Genomic DNA, 25,430 nt, shown 5'->3' with positions numbered 1-25,430 from the left:
GAAATACCTGCATGACATCCCTCAGCAAAGAGGCACGAAGAAAGATGAGGAGTATTCTTTGGATCAGAGATTTCCCGTGACCCCTTTTCCCTCTGCTGTCCTCCTGTAACTGTATTCATTAACTGTGTACTGAAGTAGGAATTGCTGGACACTGCTTTCTCCAGATCTTTAATCCAACCTTTAAAGACATCATCCAAGTCTTTAAAGCAGGCACGCTTGTTCCACCACAGAGGGCATATGCACTAAGCTTTTCTTGTGCAACTATTGTTCCTGAGATCAGTCCTCATGCAGGAGCTCAAGCAGCTCACCTGGGCCATTCTGAGCACTCTGCAGGATATGCCCTGCCCAGGGTTATGCTTTACAAGAAGGGTACGGACAATCTGGTCTGACAAGAGAGCAATTCACGTTCTGCCATGTATCTCACAGCCTTACCCCCTTCCAGCAACACAGACACTGCTGCCAATAGGAGCATCCTGACTGGAAAAGCAGAATGTACAAGAGGGAACTATTCAGCAGTTTTGGCAGAGAATGTTCTTCTCCTTCACTGTGTGATTCAAGAGCAGAACAACAAGGGAAGGTGCCCTGGATATTACACACATTAATTAGCTTTTTCCCAAAAACCTCCCCTAAGAAATAAGTGTTCATTCTCACAGCCCATCCCAACACACCCTTACCTTTATTGAGCGTCACATCCATGACAATTCTGTCCTTTGGGCCAGGGCCTTTGCGGCTGGAGAAGGAACCATCTGCCTCATCAGGGCCAGGCACTGGTGTGCCACCGCTGGCACTGGAGCTGGGCGAGCTGGAGCGGCTCAGCAGGGTGGGAGTTGCACAAGGTGTGAGGCTGGGGCTGCGCAGCCGCGTGCGCACTGTCAGGGTCACCACCCCTTTCTTGAGTTGCTGGAGAGAACAGAGCCCAGTAAGGTAGCATAAGCCAATGTTTGCCAGTAAAACTGTGTATATTAAATTTGTGGAAAGCAAAAGAACGTAAAGGTGCTAAAAGGCACCCAGTAAAGAGCGTGAATTGCTCTTGTGCTACAACCATCTTACCTTGAACCTCTGGATGGCTTCCTGATGGGTCAGCCCTTGCAGAGACTCTCCATTAACTTCCAGGATTTCATCTCCTGGTAATCAGATACAAAAAAAAACCCCTATGTCAGCAATGCACAGACTATACAGATGTAAGAAAACTGCCTTGTACATAAGGCAATCTGCTACTATAAAGACTCCAACTAACTGCTCAGTAAAAACCCTCCTACTGTCATCAGCTTATTTTCACTTGTCCTAATGCTTCTACAAGTTAATGATGAATTCACAAAGTAAAGACTGCTCTTCAAGAAGAGATACTTAATATAGTATTCTCATACTAACAAACCAATTGAAATCACCACAGATATTCACTTCAGTCTGAAAATAAAATGTTCATAACATGAAGTGCAAGGGGACCACAAAATCCCCCTTCTTTTATCAGCATCAATAAGAGAAATGAGAATCTAAGTGAAACACTACCACACACCACTTCAAAACCTGCACAGAAAAACAGCCTTGCATCCATGCACAGAAAGCAAATGTGTTCCTCTTGCCAAGCACCTATGGAGGGAAAAGTGAGAAGCCCACACGCTGTGACAGCAAATGCCCTGCTCACCTCAACAAGCACTTCCCATCGTATTTCTACCTGCTTATTACAAGCTTCCAGTTCTGGGTTGTACTATTTACATCCCACTGTGCTGAACCTCTTTCATTTTATTAAAAAGAATGGCAAAGAGAGAGCAGGAACCAGACCCAATTTCTGCTATTTCACTTCCATCTGTTCAAAATTAAATGGGGTGATGTCACCACCCATGTTTACCCCTCCTCTGCTTTCTCTGGAGCTTGTGAGCTCTGAATATCCAGTGAAGGCTTGCTGGGTCTTTAGGACAGCTGCTACTTAGCAGCTTCCCTTGATGAGTGCATAACCTATGCTGCAGGGCACGAGCATCCTTCTGGCAGCGTGCTGGACAGCTGCACCCAATGCAGCCTCAAACGTGTCATGTAAGGATGGGAATGGTAATACGAGGAGAGGTAAGATAGGAGCAGATTCCTGTGGGAAGGGGGGTTCCCGCCCCTTACAGAAGAGTTACAGACCACCACCTAAGTTTGTGATCATTCTGTACTTTTAACTCTCTAAGAGTCTCTCTAGCATGGGAGCACTTACAAACACAAAGAACCTGCTATATATATCATATATATCTGAGATCAGGACTTGAGAAACAGTAACAAAGCCAGGACGTTTCTGCTTCTCTGGCCACTTTGGTGATCCTATTGCCAATCCCATCTTCCATCATTTCTTTTTTTTCTGGACATGACCCTTATCTGTTGATTTAAATTAAAATCATACCAAGAAGCTCAAAAAACACACGAGCCCAGAAAAGCCTCTCCCAGTCACACCACTGTGTATCTCCCCTTCTCACAACTGCATCTTTAAGCCAGACATTTCCCTTTTACCAACAACCCTTTGTATCTGAAGAACTGGAGCTTAAGGCATGGGAAAACAAGGGTCACTGTGGCAGTAAAACAACTGCATGCTGTAGATCCCCATTCACAAAATGCAACATATTCAAGTCAGCTGCTGTGATAAGTCCCCTCCAGGATGGATAAACAGAGTGTGTTACATCCTCCACAGCCTCTTGCTGATGGCCAGGCACCAAAATAAAGTTGTAATCGAATTTTTCAGTTGGACTGAAGTAGTATCCCACTGTGGTCCTTCACATACAGTTGGGGTCTCTCTGCCATACCTTCCTTAAGCCTTCCATCGGCAGCCGCTGCGCCGTTGGGGAATATAGTCTTCACAAAAATCCCCATGCGTCCACGAGCAGAATCCTGACCTCCCACAATGCTGAATCCGAGACCCTGCAGCAAAGGAAGGAGAGGACACACAGCTGGCACCTTTACTCTATTATCACCTAAGAAAGACTGCCAGTAACATACGAAGAAGAATGAAAGAAAGCCTAAGAGCTTCTGATGAATTGCACCGCAATCTTGTTCTCTGCTTGCATCTCCTGATTTACTGTCATTCTAATGGCAACACACTTACCAACCCAAAATGTAGCAGCAGGCACCTTAAGCTAAAAGTCAAAAATGTATTTTGAGATTATTATTTTCTTAACCCTGGATCAATATATTTATGTTATCTCCTATTCCAATTTTAAATTGCTCTTAAATTGACAGGCAGTAGATTCCCCCTCTCTGAGATCTAAATCCAAAATTAACTACAGGTTTCCCTGCTGTCACAGATCCTACATATCCTTGTGGAAAAGCATGACATGAGGTCAGTGCTATAATGTCAGGAACTGTAGCTGGAAAGGGGTAGGCACAGGGGGGCTGTCATGCACGTGTACATTTTTAATTATTCTGGAGACATGCACCACACTGTATTTAAATAAATCTAGATCAATGCATTCCCCAGGGCTCCATCTGTTAGCTCCTGCCCCCTCATGCTGCCCTGGCTGGCCGCAGGACCGCCTTGCAAAGCTGATCAGGGAACAGATGAGTACAGCAGAACAAACATCTCCTCCTCTTGCCGAGTTATTTCGCAGCCAAATCACTTCCTTGATCTTATCCCCCTATATTTCTCATCTTGTCACCGCTGTAGGTGCCTCTTACATGTTACAGAGAAAAGTCACTGACCAGGTGGACGGGGAGGTGGGATGCTGCTGTGGGTCAGTGATCTGAGGCCAAGGCTATTAGCAGCGCCATGGGCAGCACTGTCCAGCTGAGAGATGCTGCTGGAGCAGGCACTGACACAGTGTCATTACAACCTTGTAAAGCACACAACTCTCTTGTTTCACTCCTGGTACTTTGATAACACACTCCTGATATCCAGAAAGGAAGCACCCTACCTCCACTTGAAACACACAATAACTCAAGTGAACGTTTCTGTGCAATTACCAAACACAAAGCAACCTACAGAAAGCACGAGGCTCCAAACACACACTGCAGCTCTCCCCATGTCTGTGTGGGGCTGGTTAGGAGAAACAGAGCTGCAGAAGGCAGCAATATACAAGTCAGCCCACCTTACCAAAGTGCTGCAGCTCCCCAGGAGAAAAACACTCCACAGAGATTCCACACAGCAGTGAGAAAATGAGGCCACGTGCTGCAGGGAAATACTTTCCAAGTCCCAGGTCCACACAGAGATAAAAACACAGATGTTACTATAGAAATCACATGCAGCACTTATTCTAACACAAATAATGGTTCCAAACGTGGAAGACGCATGAAACAGTGGTTCTTTGAGGTAGCTCATGATGACTACAGCCTGCATGCTCCCAGCGTGGAACTAGCTGCAGCACAGCAGATAAGGATGGCTTATCACAAAGGGAGAGATAAGACAACTCTTATGCAAAAAATAAGGTTAAAAAATAAGGAGAAAAATCACTAGGATAAGGAGAAATACTCACTAGGAAATCTCACTGAAAAGGTCTCAGAACAGGGAGTTATAGCAACTGTATCGACCTAGCCAGAGAAGTCACTGCTTCTAAGTCTTTCCCAAACTTAAAGCACTAAAGAGAATTTGTTTTGTACTTGAATTGAAAGTCAAAACAAGGCTTTTTAGTCCAAAACACATCCATCTGATGAATTTAAATAGTATATCAGAATGGAAAATGCATATTTTTAGCATATTTAAGTGAGAGCATGGACTGGGTTAGGGAAAACAATAAACACTGAATATAATGCCTTTTTATTCCCTGAGCATTCAGCCAGCTGGTACCTCAGAAATGTGTAAATACATTACTGGAGAAAGAAAAAAGGACCCTATGACCCTTAGAATTCAGCGCTCTCAGATAAACAACCAACCAGGAACCTGTTTTGGGGTGTAACACCTAGGTTACAGTAATTTTTTTTTAATTATAATGTATCCAGACTCCACAGAGATGTAACGCACTTGTCCATAAATATGCATGCAAACACATACTCTTATGTAGTTGCCCCAACTGCACATACACGTGCATATTTATAGATCCACTTTCAGTATTTGATATCTCAGTAATGACCAGATGCACCAAATCAGAATGAAAGCCACGTCACACTGACTGTATGACACAAACATTGTTTGCTCTGTATTTTGCAGGTGAAACTTCATCATTTACATTTCAAAATGGAGTTTGTTATTGTTACTGTGCTTTGTCTGAAAGCAAAAAACAGCTCCATGCAGCTGCTAGGGGCAGGAGTTGCCTCGCCAGTGCTTCCTGCCACATGGGAGAAACCAGAGACATGCAGACATCCTCACCTTGCCTTGCCCTTTCATCAGGACAATGTTAGAGATGATGGACGGCTGGGTTAGTCTCCATGGAGATTCCACCTGGGCAGCACTGAAGGAACGAGTGGACTTCTTCACAATGTGGTACTCCTGGTAAAGGAGCAAACAAGGGACACGGCTGACTGTGCAGCACAGGCACCAGGAAAATGTGTCTCACTGGCGATGTTGCACCAGGAAAATTGCGTGCACTTGGAAAGAGGGGGGGATCTTAATAGATATGTTCAGATGAGCATTCAAAGCATGAAATGCTAGCCTGTTACTGTCAAATTGAATTTTGCCAAATTTTCCCCCCATTTCACACAGAAGGATTATTCTGTAATGTCACTATTTAAATTATAAAGATTAAGGGCAGCTTCACAATATACTGAATTATTTATCTGCTAAAAATAAAATTAAAAAAGCCCTACATCATTAAGTCATTAAAATTAAAAGAAGTAGGATTTTTTTTTAAGTGCTCTGATCTCTGGAGCTGTATCTCATGACATCCAATTCAGGGCCTGACCACAGCATGAATGCTTCCCATCCTGACCATGCTTACAGTCAGGTTTTGCACCCACCTGTCGAGCTCCTGCTGACTCCAGCTGCTGTGGCAGGGAGTGCTTCCTTCCACCCCGGGAGTATTTCACTGCTATCTCATAGCTGGATTCACCATTTTCCACCATCAGCTCATCGTCCTCTCCCACAGACTCTAAGCGTGATCCAGCACCTAGGGAAAAAACAGAGAAACACCTCACAAATGTCTCAGAGCTGCTTCATCTTCTAGACAGCACGCAGTAATCACCTCCTGTAAACCTCAACTTAGCAGTGTCTTAAAACAATGCTTGCTGCACCCATCTAGGCACTTATAAGCTAGGTTTGATCATCCTCAGCTGAAAATCCTTCTGCTGTCACAGCTTTCATCATCTTTCTGTGATGCTGAACTCCTCAGTGCTCTCACTTGTGGTAGTAGGGAAGAGCAGATAATTGAGCAGGTAGCTCAGGGACAGAGAATAAATTCAGCTATTCTCACCCACTGTCACTTGAATGCACACTAAGCTCTCAAGCCTAATTTATTTATTTAAAATTAAAAGATCTGACACTCTAGCTGTATTCATTTTTGGAGATGTCACGTCACCTTGAGGGAAATTTTCCTGGAAGGGAAAAAGGATAAACATGCCAAATAAATGCTATTTTCCTTTCTTCTGGCTGTGATTCTAGATGTCTTCAATAGGAGAAGAATACAAATTTCATGTTGGAAGCAAAATGACTCGTCCTGCAGGACATCCTGTGGTCAGCCTCCAGGCTCCCTGCTCCTCAACCAGTCCTCCTCCTATCCTCATTTTCCCTGGGACCTGCATATGTATCTCTGCAATTTCCCCACCACATGGGGAACCACCATTAACCTCTGTCTGACAGATAAAAGCTCAAGACCTGCAAAACTCACGTGAGCTGGATTTTACAAACCAATCTAACTTGAAGCTGTCACAGAAGGGAGCAGCTCTGCCTCCCTTTCATCTTTACTGCCCTGCTTTTAAACTGAGCTCAAAAGCCATGTGCTCAGGGAGATCTGCAGCAAATTTGCCCAGAAGAGCCCCAAACCTGTTTTCTGCCATCTCCTTTTGGCCAGCATGCTGTGTAAGCACTAGGAAGGGAGCAAGCACAGAGCTTGTCTTCACTCACTGTTGGGAATTTTACCACTGCAGCCATAGACAGAATTTGTACTCACCACTGAGAGAGCCATTTAAATGCACTCTCTGCTCTGGGATGTGAAATTACTGCTAATTTTCTTGCTAGGCATGACTCTGCTACACATATCCAGGACACCTTACCTTGGTAAGACCCAGTGTTTTGGTATTTCTTTCACTCCCAAGCCCTCTGGGCCCTCACCACTTACCATCCCTGTCATCTACCCCGCTATTCTTCTAGAATAAGTCTCATTTTTGTGTTTTGTTCTCCATTTCTGTACAGTTTCCATTCCTACGCATTCAGTGCTGAGGGATGCTCTGGGCTGGACCCCAGTGAGCCACCAGCACTCAGCCAAAGGGAGTACAGACAGGGCAGCTGCCCAGAGGATGGTAAAAACATCACAGTAAATGGAAATGAGAGCGAATGTTGGAGGGATGGCTCCTCATAGAGTACAGGGGATGAGAATTTTGTCGAGCTCTGCACACAGATTAATGCTAAGACTTGGGCACAGTGCAAAAATGTGGAGTACCATAACAGCGATGTGTCGGTGATGACACTTTGAGAGACCTCCTTCACCCCAGCCCACTAAAGAGAAAGCCCAAAATAAGAAGCTTACAAAATTTTGTTTCATCTTTCTGTCAGTGCAACAGTTCAACTCAGGAGGCAGAATGAAAACATCTAGCATTTTGAATTTTCCTTCCGAATTAAACTACTGCAGTGTCCAAAGGAAAGAAAACCTATCTCATTTTAGGGAGCTAAAAGAAATACACAGCATAAAACCTCTCCTACCACTGTCTTTTATCAACACAGCATTACCTTGGGATCGACTTCTGTATTTCAGTATGCCACTTCCCAGAGCTGGACTCTGGTTGTTTCCTTTGGACACTTCCACAGAAGCTGCATCTTGAGACTTCTCAGTTTCCATCACCTAAAAAAGTAAGAAAATCTGATTTACTTGTGAACCAGTGAAGCTGATGGAATTATTCTCACTTTTATTAGGTGACAAAAAGATTCCACTGCACATCATCTCAGTTTTCACAAAGACATCACAGGATTAAGCCAGTACCTATAAGTAATTATCAGCAGTATCTTTGTAAGTTATGGAATGTTTTTACCAGTGAGTTTGCCTACAGGTTGGTGTGGGCAGGCAGCTTCCACAGGTGTACCACTCCAGTGCCTCCCCAGCATCTCCAGCACCAGCTCATTCAGGGACTTCCTGTACTTTGACAACCTTTTGGTGTAGCTTTTATTGGAATTTTTTCAGCTCAGTAAACTTCCAGAACCATCACATCCTTATAGAGATGATCACTTTAATTGTACACACACCAGTTCCTCTACATTTTCACCCCATTACCCATCACAGATCTTCTGCATGATTTTAGATGGCTCATACAAAAATGGCAAAACTTTCCATACAAACACAGCCACATTCTATGTTCAATGTATTATATTAATTGCTGCAAGTCAGTCTGTAAAGAATCCCTCCAAATCATCAAATACTCACATTGTTGACATATTTTTTATTTCCATCACTACAGCTTACAAACGGCATGATTTTCCTCAGATCTTACTTCCCATTGCCCATCCCTCTTCTCCCAAAACTAAGAAAACCAAAGCTTATCTCTTGCACAGTCTATACCTTGTTATTACTGTGCAAAGGGTAGAAATTTCAGGAGAAAAGATAAAATTGGCAGATAATGCTGAAAAGGCAACTGCTGTTTGCCTTTGCTTTTATCCCTCTCCCTTCGATATTAGCATCTACACACAGTTTGTTTACACCACCTATTTCTTGTTGATTTCTCAAGGCATTGCAGCAATAGCCTCAGAATCCACTTCTGTAGCTTGGTTTGTAACTCACAAGCTTCATGTAACAGAATTCCTCTAAAGAAGAAAATAATGACACTGATACAAGGAGAACTTACAACTGGTCATCCTGGTAAGGCATCACTCCAGAAAAAATGTAAAAATAAGTAAATGAAATCTAAGAAACCCAAACCACAGACAAAAACAAGGCAGAAAACTTAAGCGAGGTGGCATTTTGCCTCCACCCTGCAGACACAATGCTGCCTGAATGTGCAGCTCTGCTAACCTGACTGTGAGTGGGAGATGGACCGTGTGTGCAGACAACTGCAGGTTGTACTCTAATGGAAAAGCACAATTTATTTTCATGAGCAAACCCACCACTCAATCTTTGCCCACCCTTATGAAGTGAGCTTCATTCTGGCTGGGTTTTCTGACGCTCTTCCTCTGTCTCCCCAGTCATGAAACCCACCATGGTGTCCTCCTGCTTCTCCTTCAGAAGTGTCCCCACACTGCAAAGCTGCAGCCCTGGTGTCAGCAGGAGAGAACACATGGAGTTTATCCACCCTAACAAACACAGATGGACTCAATCTCACTTTCCTGGAGCTGGGTACAATCCAAATTGGTGTTGGAACTGTGGAGCTTGTTTGTTCCTGCAGCGTGCATGGACACAGGCACTTACACCTAGTGAGACCACACAGCTCCCAGGGTGTTTCCTTCAACTTGGAGTACAGAGAAAAATTATGTTAGCCTGCAGCAACCTACATACAGACTTTGAAATCATCAATGCTATGACCAACTCCTGTCATGAGACAGATCTCTGAAGTGACTCGTTGGCATATTCCTTGTTTCTACTAGATGGGGTTTGGGTTGGTTTGCATCTTTCTTGTTTCTGACTGTGCAAGACAAGCAAGTACAGATGCATTGTGCAACTCCATACATTTTCATTTGCAGGGTCAGAGGAAGAACAGCAGTCAGCTGCCACTTGCATCAAACAATCACATCCCATCTGTTCCCATCTCCACGCAGTCCTGGAGCCTGCAAGCACCTGCCCTGCACATTCAGCCTGGGGCAGGTGCAAACAAACACCTGGAAGAGCCTTAAGACACTCTCCTTGGCTTCCTGAGATTGCATTTTATCCAACTTGGCTTCAGATTACAGTAAGACTGAAATATCTAAATTACCTACGTCCCTGTTTATTTCTTATTTTAGCAAAAAATATTTCCCTGACACGGATCATAAACTTTTAAGGGAAGACATTCACAATGAAGTGGATGCTTTTCAAGTCGTTGAGGTTCTCTTAATAAACCACCAAGAGTTTTATCCTTCTCAGAAAACACTCAGAAATCCAATCTGCAACACTTTTGAGAGCTCCCAGCAGCCGTGTGTCTGTAATCTTCGGCTGTGCTGTAACTGAGACAAGAAAAGCCCAGCTCCACCTTATCCTCCTGGCCACACGTGAATGTATTGCTCTACTGTCTCAAGGCACTGCCATGCCATTTTAATTTGCCTCCCTTTCAAGGAAATGGAGCTTTCTATTTCAGTCTGCACGCCTCTTATTAAACGAAACCCATAAATCCTGCCTGATGCTGTCTCAGCGCTGAGGACAAGGGGAGCTTTAGCATTCATAGTTTGAGGGAGATCTAAAAATAGAGCCCATCTCACCAGTTCATTAAGTAACTCCGGGATCAAGTGATGGTGACATCTCAATTGATTTCAAAGAAAACAGTGCCATCACGAACACACGGTGCTGGCACTGAACCAGGACCAACAACTGCCCCCAGAGCCCTCGCTTGGGCAGAATTCCAGTGTGACCAGGCCCTTAAGGAAGCAAGATGAGGAGCAGGATTATGAGAATCTGCATTGTTTAACCACAAACAGCTTGGCAATCGTCACTGATTTACAGAAACAAGGCAGCACACATGGGATGACACAATTTAAGAAGCAAACTGCTTCGCTGCTGCTGTTGCTGAGCTCCTCGGCTGCTGGTTTCCCCATCAGCAGCAGCCTCATCTGAGAAGGCTGCAAAGCACTCGCTGCACATCTGGCTTCATCCAGCCCCTGCAGAAAGTCCTGTTGGTCCCATGAGACCAGTGGGTGCCCTAAAGCCTTTCCAAAAACTGGGGATCTTTATCCTTGAAGACCTGCTGCAGCTATCTGTGCCGTTATTTATTGCTCTGTGATGCACAGCATGCTTTAAGCCTTAAATGTGCTGTCTGGTAGGCAGAGTGTTCCACAAGCCCCTTCACCTTGCACAAAAAGCAAAGAATGCCTTCTTTTCTAAATTAGCTCTTTTTCCATTTAATTGAATCCATCTCCCAGATAAATGACAAAGAGCAGCACAGTAATTTACTGGAATTAACACTGTGAACAATGCAGAGGATGTAGATTTTCTAAATCTGGTCAGCATTGCTCGGGTTTTGTGACATGCACACAGCCTGGAAGGACCAGGATGAGCTGGGAATCACCACACTCTGGGCTGCCCTCCTTTGCCCCAGACCCAGCCAGAGGAGGAATTACACTCGGCTGGACCACGAGGCTCATCAGAAATAATTAAACCCAGATTTCATAGCTTCTGTAGCAAAGTCTTCCAAAGGGCACTGCCAACCTGTGCTGGCACAGTATGAATGCAAATAGCCAGAGGTGAAGGAGAAGGGGGGGGGGGGCGGGGGGCATCCCTCTGTGTCAGAACTATTTACAGTTTTTAACTTCAGAAGAACCCGGAGCCCCAGTTTCTCACTCAATGCTATGGCAGGTTTCATCAGAGATGGCACAGACTTAGATATGGGTTGCCTGCAGCATTCTTGGTAAGGACCATGTTGGTACCAGCAGGCACAGCTTGGGCTTCCTCCTGCCCAGGGAAGAGGACATGTATTGCAGCAGCCATTACCTAATGGCAAAGCAACTGCTGGAAGCCACAGCTTCATGTGCTGCAAAGAGATGAGGAAGCATGATAATCATTCAAGGACTGGAGCTGCCCTATTTTCTGAATAGGTGGAAATGATAAATAAACAGAACAAAAGCCTTTAAAGTGGTGCCTAAGAATGCCTAGCCAATCACTCCAGCAAATCCCTGCATTCAAAAACCAGCCTAAGCCTATGCTATAATGCAGCAGATGCTAGAAAGGACATTACTGTCAGCCTCAGTCAGTGCAGAACTCCAACAGTTATTTGTATTATGCTTCACACAGTGTATAAAGCTGTCACACACCAAGCTGGCACTCACCAGCACAAAGCCAGCAGCAATGCCTGCCCGTGCATCCTCCACACACAGAATGGAAGCACACCATGGCAGAGCTCAGCTGCTGTTATCTCCCAAAGTACTCGTTTTGTACAAGACATCTCAACTCCCAGTCCAATGAGTTTGATACCAGGAGAACAACCATGCCCAATGGTTGGGGGCAGGTTCTTGATGTGTATGGATCCCAAGCATGCTGGCTCCACAGGCACCGTGGTGCCATATTATACTCATGGCTAGGGCTGCAGTCAAGCAAAGGAGATTTCAGTTTCAGGTTCCCAAAATTCAGGTTGCTAAAATGAATGTTTTGAAATGACAAACTTTTAAAAGAAATGCAGGAAATAGCTAACATGACTGCATTTTCCAAGAAGCAGGTATCACAGTCAGCACATGCCTTGGAAACAGTAAGATGCTCCCAGCTAAATCCTTTTTGGACCAGATTAGCATTCTTCTGCAACATATTACAATTTTTGCTACAAACATCATCTAAGCCGAAGGAAATCAAATTCATACATTTCTGAAATGGTGCAGAAACAGATCACTGCCGCTTTCTTTTTTATGCTTTATCCTTTTTCCCCACCACACGTCAGTGAGGATGACAGGATTGCGTGCAGTGTGTTCCATGCCCACGAGATGTCTCCATGCGCTGCAGTGAAGTCCCTGAAGATTACTGGTCCTGGTAAACGAAGGAGACAAACATGGATCTCAAGCTGGTCCTGCTTCTCAGTTATTTTCTTTAATAAATGCTCAGATCGTGGTCTAGCACAAATTCGGAGCCTATACATCATAGCAAACAGCACTCTGCTGCTTTTTTTTGTTGTTTTTAACGACAACCTTTTTACTTGCTGTGAGGGACAAAGCGAGCCATATACAATCCTGAAAATAAGTAACTCTCCTGAGAACGATGTGAAAGTCAACCCACAGCTGCAGAGAGCATTCCCACAGCACGGCTGATGGGGAGCTCTGGACTTCAGCTCTGTTTGTATCACCCTAAGTACACGAGAGGATACAGAATACATAAGCACAAAGTGCCTTTTATACCTGAATCAAGGACTGAAGCCTCATATTTAATACAGGCCGCATCTATTTGGACACAGTGCATCTAGAATATGTTTTACCAGAACCCAATGAGACTGGGCTGTGTACACGCTCAGTAATCCGCAGATAAACAAGCTGCAGATGCGATGATACGACATTCACACTAACTCTCAAATCCTGGAACATTTATCATCTTTCTGTTAATGTATGTGAACTGCACGGCTGTGACAGCATCTCCTTGTCCCAGTGCCACGATGGGGATATTTTTAGCTTGCTAAAGGCGGTTCATCTCCTTCAAAACCAGGCAGCTATCCAAACAGCCCAAGGAGAGACAGGCTGTACTCTATCTGTTGCTTTATGGGAAAAGCCCTCATTCACAAAAACAAAGAGCATGTGGAACCTGTACTGTAGATAAACTTACATCTCGATCACTTTGCTGACTTGGCATTCAAACTCGTCAAGCGGAAGAGGAAAAACTACCAGTCTGTGCATTGTCTGCACTGATCACTGATATTTATGGTCAAATCAAAAGATTATCTTTCAGCCAGCTCAAGTATCAGGAGGTAGCTCACTATTCATAGAGTGCATCAACAGGAAGCCATGTGGGTGTCTACCTGTGCAACCTGCTGTAGGGAACCTGCTTCAGCAAGGGGTTGGATTAGGTGATCTCTACAGGTCCCTTCCAACTCCTACAGCTCGGTGATTATGTGCACCCTTTGGAGTACTGTCCTATTAACACTCACATGGAACAACCACATGAAACAAACAAGAGCTAGTCCCCAGATATTTTGTCATTTTCTCCCACCCAAATTCCCACCTACAACTTGCCACTCAGCAGTTCTCTGCAGTCACCGCAGGACCCAGAGCATCTGTTACACCACAGCATGAGTGAAAGTCACTGCATGGGCTCAGCACTACAGGGACATGCTGGACAAGTTGTACCTGGACAGGTACAGTGCTGCCAGGCCTTCAGCAAATGCAGCACCTCCAGCATGGTGGGAACTCCACATCCAAGGAGTTATTTAGCCCATCTGCAGGACAAGTGCCACCCTTCATCTTCATCCACTCTGGGCAATGCATTTCCATGCAGAGAGCATTTCTGACAGCAAAAGCTGCTTCTTTCTTTTACAGCCATGCAACCCTGCTTGAGGATGAGTCACGTCTCAGCAAACCCTTCCGAGGATGCAGTGCCCTAATGGGAGCTAACACTCGAGTCCTCTCGGTAATGAGGGTCCCTCCCCATGCTCTGCACACACTTAATTGTTGAGTTATGCTTCCTGTTCCTTTTCAATGCTAATGCTTTCTCTGAAATTCTCTCCCAGTGTTTCCAGAAGAACTTTTGACCCCGAGAGTGTTTTTAAACTTATGGCATTGTTATCCTCTTCCTTATTATGCTTGCATGGCTAGAGGTAATTACACATGGATTCCCTAGTAAGACAAGAAGGCTTGCAACAGAACAAAACCAACCAGTCTCATGTCACATGAAAAACAAAGCAGGCACCGTGGGCAAACAAGTGCACTTGGGCATGCTCACAAAGTAGGTTTTGGAGCATACCTTGCAAAAAAAAAGAACAAAAAACAAAAAAAAAAACATAAAAAACACCACACACACACACAAAAAACACAACAGGTAAGCATGCTTTGACGGAGGCAAGGAAGTTCTGCAGCTCCTGCAATAAACCTTTAGCCAGAGACATTTAGTCTCTGTTACTTGCTCAGTGAGTCCTGGCCGCACTCATCACAAGGAGAGGAAGATTCAGTGCAGCCCAGAGGAGCGGTCCCCAGCCTTCTCCCTGCCTCCAGCTACTGCAGAACCAGCCCTCCCAAGGCAGTCCCCTTTGCTTGTAATTAATAATTTCTTGGAATTTCTCATCCAGCCCATTAACACAAAGCTGTCTGCTGAAGTAGAACACTTCAGAATGAAAATACACAGATCATCATATATTGAATAACACAGCACCACCACAAACAAAGGCTAGGAGCTTTTGAGGCAGCTAAGAATGGTATGTGCCTCTGCCAGGGAACCCAAAATGTCCCAGATTCATCAGACACTTTGCAAATTCTTGGCCTTCTGTTTTGAGCTCATTTCCCATGTTGCTCTGCCATCCAGCATTACAGTGACAAATAGATGCAATTTCAAGCAACAGAAATGCTAGGAAAAATGAATTAAAATTAAAAAAAAAAATGTCAGAGGCAAATATTACCTATCATCCTATTTCATTTGGACATAAATAATGGCATCTTAAAACAGCAGCATCAATTGCACAAGGCAAAATGGGATTTAGGGGGAAAGTTTAAAATCCCCAAAGTGACTCAGGACAATGTAATACAACTTGACTTTATGGCCCAGTATTTCATACCTAAAGTTCAAAACATTTTGGCCAAACCACTTCTGAAATAAATGCAAGTTAAGGATATTAATGCAATCATTTTTCTGTCTGGCAGCACAACTTTTATTAAAGTTACAAATTTAAGGGATGTTTCAAATTAAACAGACTCTGTAAAAACAGAGCTCAAATTAAACTCTGCTATGACATTTTTAATTAATAAAATACAACAAATGGACTTTTCATTAAGCCTTACAAGCAGTATTTCTTTTAGATTACAGTTTCCAAATGTCACGAAACTCTTCCGCTGTGTCCTAAAGCAGTTGAGTAGCTCAGATTGTATTTTCCTGTTGAACACACCGGAACAGAACTTAAGGTTCTGGAGAACGTGCTGACAGGGAGAATGTTGAGGATCCAGCACCAAGAAAGGAACCGTTTTTCCCTTCTTAATTTTCATGGAATCACAGAACAAGTTGGGTTGCAAGGGACTTCTGGGAGACCTCGGTCCAGCCGCCCTCTCAAAGCAGAGACAACTTAGAACACATTGCTCAGAGCCTGGTCCAGTTGAGTTCTGATTATTTACAAGTAAGGTTTGAGTTTGTATCTCAGTTCCAAGCACTTTCATTTTCTGCTGGGCAACGCGCCTTTGAATTCAAACACAACTTCATTGGAGCCTCAGGAGTGTGGCAAGCTGCACAGTGGTCTCCTGCTCAAGGCAGGCTCTGCAGACTCCCAGAGGTAAAATTCATCCATCCAAGCCCAAGTGCTGAGCCTGGGTTAGCTTACAAGCAGCTAGATGCTGCTGCACTAGCAGCGAGTCCATCAGGAATATAAGTAGGTCACTCCAAAAGTAATGCCTCCTAGCAACAGTGAAATGTCATCTGACAATAAACGCCTCTGAATTAATTTTGTTAGTTGGTCACCTAGCACCTGACAGCATCCCTTCAAGTATCTGCAAAACCCTGCACAGCAAACAAGAAAATTCACTGACCTCTTGTCAGAGGTGAGCAGCCAGCGGTGACAAAGACAACCCCTGTACAGAGCTGGACTGAGAACTGGCCTCAAATCTAAGAGGTCTGATGCTAAAACCAAGACCTCAGCCCAGACCACAGTGCCAATACTGTGGAATACTAAAATCATTACATCCGTACTGATACAAAATGCTTAGTTCCAGCTTAGTTTTGCTTTAACCATCAGCAACAGTGATATACAGTACCAATATATGGAATATATGAGAGAAAGAGAACACGTGATTATCATCAAGGGAGTGGGAGCAGCGAGAACAGTGATTTCTACAGCAGTTTTGCAATTAAGTGTATATATATATATGAATGTATATACATGCACAGATATATACATACACATACACTATGTGTAACCACACAGGTATGCTTTTGTGTTTGCTTGCTTTTTGTTTTAAATATGACACTTCATGCTCATGCTGACCTTCAAACCAGCCTCAAAGCCTCGCTGTGAAAAATGCTCCCCACCTTGCCAGACTGAGAAAAACCACGTGTGAGCTCATCTTTCCCATACCTTTACCTTCCTACGTCCTGCCTGGCAGCACACAGGATTCGCACAGCCCAATCCGGCCATCCTGGCAGGCTGTGTGAAGATGATGGATCAGACTGCAGGGAGAGCCCAGGGGTCTGCGCTGCGTGGACTGCCCAGGCCAAGCTGCAGAGCTGTGCCTGCACTCCTGAGGCTGACACAGCACTTACACAGGGAACGCAAAGGCATCCACGTGCTGGATTAGAAGAGGAGAAATGTCACGTGTTTCATTTCATGTGTAAACTGAAAACACAAGAGGTCCTGAGAACCACCAGTAACTCAGCATGCTTATATCCCTCTGAATGACATCCCCTCCAATAAAAAAAAAAATAACAGAAATAGAGGGAAAAAAAAACCTTCCTGCCATTCTTCCAACACGTTTACTACTTGGATTCCTATGATTTTCCCTCCACCCTTCAGTGATGCATTACAAAAGCTTTCAGCTACTGCCATCTGAGGCGACAACGCCAGGCAGACAAACCAAAGCTCCAAAGCCACCTCCACCGCAGTAGCATCAGCACGGATTGTAGGGCAGGATGCAAACTCAAGTGCAGGCTGAAGGGCTACACTGGGCTTGTCCAGCTGGGTCTTCACAGTACTGTGTATCTCAGCTACCTCAAGCTTCTCCAAGAGTTAATTGGGAAAGGAAATATCCAATGACATCTCAAAATTGCCTTCAATAAAAAACACAAAGAGTCATGCCTGGAAACTCATGAGCATATGAAGTGGCACTGGTAGCATGTGCAGAAAGATTTGCTGGAATGCCAGTGAACTGCATCCTGAAGCTACGTATAATTAACTTTTGATTTTTAGGTTAATGCTTTGCTGAACCACAGGCTTAAGAAAAACTACCAGATCTTGAAACACGACACATAGAAGAGAATTTCTAAAGCTAAAAGAATGCTGAGATGCCCATTTAAGTTTGCATACAAACACTACCATGTCATCGGCACTGAGCATCCCCGATTTATTTGCTTTTACCTTTCTCCCCGCAGAACAGCAACCTGGCACATGGGAGAGAAGACTGTGCAGACATCACTAACAAGAAAACAAAACCTGTCATACTAAAGAGATGCTTGAGAGAGCATAGACTCAAAGCAGAGATAACATGCAGGTATGAAGGGAACACCAGCATCAGACGGAAGGAACAGCAGTATCAGGCAGATTGTAGCATAAAGCTGGAGAAGTGTAAGAATACACAATCAAATCACCAAGCTAGACATCACATCTGAGCCACCCAAAGGTTTCAGAGATTTATTACAGATGCCACAGTAAGGGGGGGTGGGAGAGAGACAAGAAGAAAAAAAATCACAAAGAGAAAAGCTTAGCTTCAATTGAATCCACATGCTTTCTCATGCCTGAAAACAAGCCTGTAAGCTCTTTAGAGTTGAGAACATCATTTTATTTTGCATTTGTACAATACAACAGAGGCCCAGGACACTGATGAAGCTTCAGAGAGCTGCTACATTACAAATAAATAACAATAATCCACTTAATCTCTGCTTAATGCAGCCCTGAAGGGAATGCGGGTGAGATTATCAACTGACAGCATTTACTCAGTAGACCTTCACAGTCATAAATTCAGATTCCTCCCTTCAAAAAGCATCCATTGGCATCAGGAGAGCAAATGAAACCTTGAAGAATTGGACAGCAGGCCGTTAAAGAAGTTTAGTTATAAAAGGAGCAAAGAGGAGAGCGTGTTGCCACTTAAGCGCTGCAAGAGACATCCCACTGGTTCCAACAAAAGCACTGGAAGGGGCAAAAAAACACCCAACAGATGGGAGAAAGGAATGACCACGACTGTCACACAGCTTGGAGCACACAAGAGCTCCTGCTGCCCGTGCCACTGTTTTGCTACAGCACAGAACACAGGGCAGATGCCATAGTAGGTGATATCCCTGCTTCCAAGCACCTTCTTTGCAAAGAGGGCTGGGTTTGATAGCCTCTTCCCATCTGTGCCAGGCTGGAGGAGAGTGAGACAGATGCAAGCAGGCGTCGAGGGAGAGGGTGAAAATGTCACCAAAGCCACACTTACAGCAACCAGTGTTTCAGGGGACACATTCTCTCCCTTCACATCTTCTTCTTCGGGCTCTTCATTTTCTTTATTGTCAGTGCAAGAGACAGAGTCTTGGACTGAGCAAGTGCTAAGCAAATCTGGCAAACTGGTAGATGGGTACTTCAGAAAATCCCCTTCAGCGGATTCCTACCCGAGAGACAACAAAATGTGTTACATCACATGAATCCACCAAAGCCACGCTGACTCTGCCCCATTTCACCTGCCCAAAGGGAGCTCCCCAGCAATCCTCCCTCCTTATGTATTTTCATGTGCTTGAACTGTAATGGTCCAGTTACTGACAGCAGCTCTGGTATTAACATGCACACAGAGTAAACACAGGCCATCTAAAACAATCAGATTTCATAAAAGAGAATTTAAAATAAATGCTCCCCCAGCAGTTTGTTCCTCCCCACCTGAGTTCATTAAAAGTCACAGCAAGCAGACGCAGAGCTTGCAGGCTCATTACTCATGTCACTGTGTCCCAAATCTCACGCCGTGCTCCCTTCACCTATATGCCTATCTAAATGAACCAAGGCAACAAACCAACAGCGCTGTTTGGGAGAACTAACTCCATAAGCCTCCACCCAGTCCAGATGCTTCAGGAGATGTTTCCCTGGCTTTGGCATGTTTTCTGGGAAGTAAACATGTGCATCAGCTGAAATAAGACAGTAAGACAGGCTCTCATTTTATTGCTTTCAAAGGAAATCCTGTGTTTGCAGTGCTCAGCATGCCAAACTGTAGGGCTGCTTTCCTATACCAACAAACAGCAGCCAGAGGAATCTGATGGGGAACACTTCACCTATATATGCCTTTCTACATGAAATTTTAATCTGTAAGGTTACTCACAGGGATTATTTTGATGCAGTCACTGCATGAGCAAGCAAATAATTTTCAGACAGTTCTAGGCAGGCTAACACCTTGCGTTTTGGCAGGGACTCCAACTGTCCAAGTGAAGTACAAAATGTACCTATTCCAGTTCAAAGCATGTTGTTTCCAGAATAAACACTGGTGGGGCTACTATCATGCTGGAAGCCTACAGAAGGTCCTGAATGAAGTTCCCTGTCTAAATTAAACATTAGAAACTAATAGGCTCTTCACTTTCAACATGGAGGAACAGAGCCTTTTGACCAAGACAAGAAATAGAAAGCTTCTTTAGGAAGCCAAAAGAGCATCCAGAAATGAAGCTCATGTAAATCTGCACCAGATTGGCTGGGATAACCAGAGTGGTCCCCATGGCCACCCCTCCTTCAGAGGTCCCTCCACAACCTCAGTGGTCGTGTTGTCCTTTCTGAGATCCTAAGCGCTTTTGGGAACTGCTCTCAACCCAAGCCAGAGAGCATCAGGCTGTGGTCTAGGGGAATCCGCAAACTGGGGCGGGGAGGATTTCCACAAACAAAGCAAAAATATTGCATAATATTCCCTTGGTCTCTGAAAGCAAAACTGAGAGCCTCCTAATAAATGAATTCCACTCTCATTCCCCTGAAATTTCATGCTACTTTATCTGTGAGAGCTTTGCTCCAAGCTATTAACAAGGACAAAATAAGAAATTCAAGCCAAGGGATCATCATCAGGAGACCTCTAGCACACAGATATGGAGAGAGATAACAGGCTCCACAGGCAAGCGTCTGACGAGGCTGAGTACAGCCTGCTTTATTTAGCAGTCTACGTATATTTTAAGAAAATGCTTTTTGCCCAAAACTTAAGTAATGTCTGCATGACTAAACCCGGCCTCATTTGCACACTGAACAACAGTGACAATACAAGCAAATCACTACTGTAGTCTATACCCTGCTGATTTGCCACAGACTTACAGCGGCTACTGATAACAATCCCAGTAGTGCTGCATTAAGCCTAGGGGAGCAAATGCAAACATGTGCCTCCATTTCAAAAATGTGCCCTCTCCATGCACGCATCCTTGAGGACAGATGTAGGGGAGACACCAGTGAGAGGACATAACGTGTGCTGGCTGTACCTTGCTGGCGACCACCAGCTGCACCATGCCGGCGGCCGAGCGCAGGAGAGCCACGGCGTCCTGGTGGGACAGCCCCACCAGTGACTGCCCGTTGATCATCAGGAGCTCGTCGCCTGCCGTCAGCCTGCCGTCCCTGTGAAAACAGAGAGGGAACGTTGGGCTCCCACCACGCTGCAGGGTTTTGGTGGGGGAAAACGTGACCTGTGATCAGTGAAGTGTTGTTTGATCAGAAAGGGAGCACAGGAAGGCGTCCTCTGGAAACTGTCGCTATACTCAGAGCCATTTCACTCTGCCTGCAGGGATGAGCGCACTCAGACCCTCTCTGTGTCCCACTGGAGATGGATGGGAAACAGCAGTGAGCCCCACATCTCACCATCAGAGGCAGGGCTGGGAGTGAGCAATCCCCGTCCCTGGGATGCACAGCTTGTCCTCACCCACTGATGACCTCATAGGAAAGGCCCATCTCCCAGAAACTGACTTGGGAAAAAAGCCCTGCAAGCCATCAGCTCACTGGGTTATGTTCCATCATTAAGAGCCAAGAATCACAGAATGGCTTGGGCTGGAAGTAATCTTAAAGGTCAACCAGTACCAACTCCTTGCCATGGGCTGGTTGCCCCCACCAGCTCAGGCTGCCCAGGACCCCATCCAACCCAGCTGTGAGCACTTCCACGGATGGGGCACCACAGCTCTCTGGGAAGCAGTGGTAGGGCATCACTGTCCTCTGAGTCAAGAATTTCCTCCTAACATCTAACCTAAATTTCCCTCCTTTAGTTTACAGTCATTTCTCAATGTCCGTATAAAAAGTCAGTCGCCCATCTGCTTATAAGCTCCCATCAAGTACTTGAAGGATATCACAGCAAGTCCCCATACATACTGACTCTGGTATGGACCTGCACTAAACTCAAGCTTTTTATTTGTCTTTACCTTGGATTAAAAACGCTGCGAAAGGTCTTCAATCACAAAAATGAGCTTTCAAGCTAAAATTTCACCTTCTTAACCTTTACAGAGCAATGCAGGTCTCTACAGCATTAGGACAAATCACCTGCACCTATCCTGACCCTGGCTAACAGCAATGGCCACAGATGCTGGGTTGCACCCTGAAGGCTCTGCTGCTGGCTCACCTGTGCGCCGAGCCGCCCTCCTCCACGTGAGTGATGATGATGCTGTGTGGGGACCGCTTCGAGCCTCTGCCTCCTGTTATCTGAATCCCCAGCCCGTCCGTCCCCTTCAGGATGTGCATCTTCCATATGCGGGAACCTTCTCGCTGAGAGAAAATGGGCAGAGAGTCCTTGAGTTTGGATTTGGACACTGAGAAAAGGCTGGGAGGGTAGAGGAGGAAGCGACGTACAGCCTTGCTGCCCATCACCACACATCTGTAGAGCTCAAGCCATATAGGTGTTATTATTTTTTTTTTTTCTGAGCTTTTCCTTGTTATCTGTGGTCCAAGCAAAGGAGGTAGAAAGGAGGAGGCAGCATAGAGCAGGTGCGGCATGTATAAGTTTCCTTGCAGGCCCGTTTGCAGCTTTTCTGAGCTATGCTGTTCTGCTGTTCACAGCCAGCAGCCACCAGCACCTTCACCAGGACTCTAGGATTTGCAACAAGGGAGGTGCTGAGAAGTGAGATGCTGCTGAAATGGCACCTTGAACACCAGTGCGGAGCAGACTTGCAGCATGCAGCAGCGTTTCCCTCTTCAGAGGGCTTGCAGCACTTGAGACACGGGGAAGAAAATGCCAGCCTGACACTGTCAGCTGCTGATCAAATATTCCTTATTTGACAGATGTTGTATGGACTGTAAGTAAGGATTTTCCCACCACAAAGAATAAATTTTCAATATAAGCAAGGTAATGAGTAATGTTTAGCACAGCTTTATTATTTTTTAAATGACCATAAATCCAAAACAGAGCTTTACAATCTCTGGAGCAATACAAAATGCAAAACAAGACCCTAGTTCCCATGCATCCTACAAGAAGGACTGGGCACAAGGAAACACTGAAGAGGCCACATCAGAGGAACAGGAAAGGAAAGAGAAGAACAATCAAGCAAGCAATACGCAAAGGCAATTGCCAGTATGCTCTCAGAGGGAGAGGAAGAATCAGAGAAACAGAATTATGAAAATCCCAGGAAGCTTCCAAGCTTACAAGGCAGCAGAATGCAAAGTTTGGTGGTGATTTCAGGCTGCTTGCCACAGTCACTCAGCACCAGGTCATCTATTTCTGACTGAGTCTGTGCTGCACACAGGCAATGTTCTTGCAGCACACAAACACCCAAGAAGTGGAGATGATTAAAATTTCATGCCAAACTGTGAAGAGCACGTAGAAATTTCTGCTTGTTTCCGAGCAGTGGAACTGCTAAATGTATCAGTGAACCTAAGGTTTGTGGCAGTGACTTGCAGATTTTAGTCCAACGCTGCTTATCTGAGCCTACATTAAGTGAAGAAAATATGCTTCTTTTCTTTTAACCTGGCCACTGGGGAGCTGTGTTGAAACTTTTAAATGCAATGCAACATGAGTTTTTCAGACAGAGAAAAAAATATTGTCTCGACTATCTAAACCAGTATCTAAGAACAGAGAGAAAAACAGGAGATAAAGGGTTATATAGCCCCAACACCACAGGTATGAGAAACAGGAAAAACCAATCCGGTGTTTTGAGAGGTAAGCCAAAAGTTTGATCCTGGAAACGTAGACACCTGTGGGTAATTTGTTAACTTGACAGCAGTGCACACGAGCAATATCCCAGCAGGTTTAACTAGGATGCTGAAGGTACTGATAAAAACCCCGTCCCAGTTGAGTAACAGGGCATGTAAGGACAGCAAATACCTTGAGACAGATTACCAAGATAGACAAAACACAATGTTAAATGCAGGGGCAAGAGTCAGTTGTATTTGTGTGCTCAAAAACAAACAAACAAACAAAAAACAAAAAAGAAAACAACTCAGAACTAGGCCAAAACCTGACAATGCTCCAGAGAGATTTTATTGCTATAATATGCCCTGCACCCATAATGAACATCAGATGTGTCACATCCCTCCCTCCCCCAACCAAAACGATGCCCATCCAGGATGCTGCTCTGGCTGTCCACTTGTTAAACCTAGTTCAGAAGCAAACCCTTTGATAAAGCCTAACAATGCAGTCATTACACTGTTTCTAACGACTTGCAAAAGTGTTTTGGAATGCTGGTTATGCAAAGGCCCACACCACGCAGCACCCAGCCTGCATTCCTCAGCACTTCTCACTATTACATACTAAAAAAATCCAAATTCACTTTCCACTGACCCACTCTCAAATACTCACTCATACGCCACAATACTTCATAGCAGCAAGTGGTGAGGCTCTGCTGCTCTCATTCCCCTTCAAGTCCCACTGAAATCAAACTACCTGCAAAGCACATTACTCAGCCTAAGCGGGGATGGCAGAGCAGACAGATGCTGCAGACAGCACCTCAGCCTAGCACATAACCAAATATTTATTTCACCCGTTCTGAAGTCACAAGTCAGTGGCACTCAGAACCACATCTGCTGACCGTTCTCCCTCTGTAGAACAACCACAGCTGTTCAGTCAACCCCAGCAGTACCCACAGATCTTTGACTTTTTAAAGCTGAGCACCAAAAGGCAGATTTCCTAGCGTTTGGGTGAGACTTCTTGGAGAAAGGAGGTGTTCCACAGAGCCCCCTTTTCTCCCCACATAGGCACTCTACTTCTGCACAGAGCAGCATGGGACACTCCATTGCCAGCTGGGAAATGCTGCTGCTTCCATCAGGCACCTTTTGTGGTTGCATCACATAAGAGCTTTGCTAGTAAGGCTCCAGGCCAAGGATTCTTAAATGAATTTAAATTTGACTTAAAAAACAGTTTTCTTGAGTTCTTGGAGAAACCCACATTCGACAGCACAAGCTGTAGGAAATATTGGTGATAGGCGTATGTTGGACAGGATGATCTTAGAGGTCCTTCCCAACCTTGGTGATTTTTATCATTTAAGAATTGTGGAGGTATGGCACTGAGGGACTGGTTAGTGAGCATGGTGGGGACGGATTGATGGTTGGACTAGAATGAACCAAATGGTCTTTCCCAATCTCCATGATTCTATGATCTTACCAACACTTACAAATATCTAAAGGGTAATGGCCAAGAGGATGGTAGAAAAGAGCCAGGCTATCTTTGGTGGTGCCCAGCAACAGAACAAGGGGCAATGGGCATGAACTGGAACACAAGAAGTTCCATACAAACATGAGAAAGAACTTCTTCACTTTGAGAGTGACAGAGCACTGGAACAGGCTGTCCAGAGGAGCTACTGAATCTCCTTCTCGAGATATTCAATAGCCATCTGGATGCTTTCCTGGGTAAGGCAGTCAAGGAAACCTACTTTAGCAGGGGGGTGAAATAGATGATCTCCAGAGATCCTTTCCAACCCCTACCATTCTCTGTGATCTCAGTGTGACTCTATTTGTCAGAGAGAAGGAGAAGAGACGAGACTTTCTTTTGAAGTCCCTTC

General features: G+C 44.9%; 1 protein-coding gene across 9 annotated transcripts in view; it reads right to left on the bottom strand.

The window, feature by feature from the left end:
* The window catches only part of PDZD2 (PDZ domain containing 2), a 195,101-nt gene that overhangs the window by 30,117 nt on the left and 139,554 nt on the right, over positions 1-25,430 (bottom strand). For 8 of the 9 annotated variants that reach the window (XM_090130547.1, XM_031609884.2, XM_090130548.1 and 5 more), the window contains 9 exons: positions 22,064-22,206; positions 20,943-21,075; positions 18,950-19,117; positions 7,778-7,889; positions 5,854-6,002; positions 5,267-5,386; positions 2,775-2,889; positions 1,051-1,124; positions 675-900 (listed from right to left, as the gene is read on the bottom strand). In XM_090130547.1, the coding sequence (XP_089986673.1) occupies positions 675-900; positions 1,051-1,124; positions 2,775-2,889; positions 5,267-5,386; positions 5,854-6,002; positions 7,778-7,889; positions 18,950-19,117; positions 20,943-21,075; positions 22,064-22,206 (1,240 nt within the window). The remainder of the gene's footprint in view (positions 1-674; positions 901-1,050; positions 1,125-2,774; positions 2,890-5,266; positions 5,387-5,853; positions 6,003-7,777; positions 7,890-18,949; positions 19,118-20,942; positions 21,076-22,063; positions 22,207-25,430) is intronic. The other variant, XM_090130549.1, reaches the window with a different exon arrangement.

This window comes from Phasianus colchicus, chromosome Z (assembly GCF_987193195.1).
Source record: "Phasianus colchicus chromosome Z, bPhaCol1.hap1.1, whole genome shotgun sequence".
NCBI classification, from domain to species: domain Eukaryota; kingdom Metazoa; phylum Chordata; class Aves; order Galliformes; family Phasianidae; genus Phasianus; species Phasianus colchicus.
Note: the sequence above shows the minus strand (reverse complement) of the source record. Positions and strands in the feature narration are given on the sequence as shown.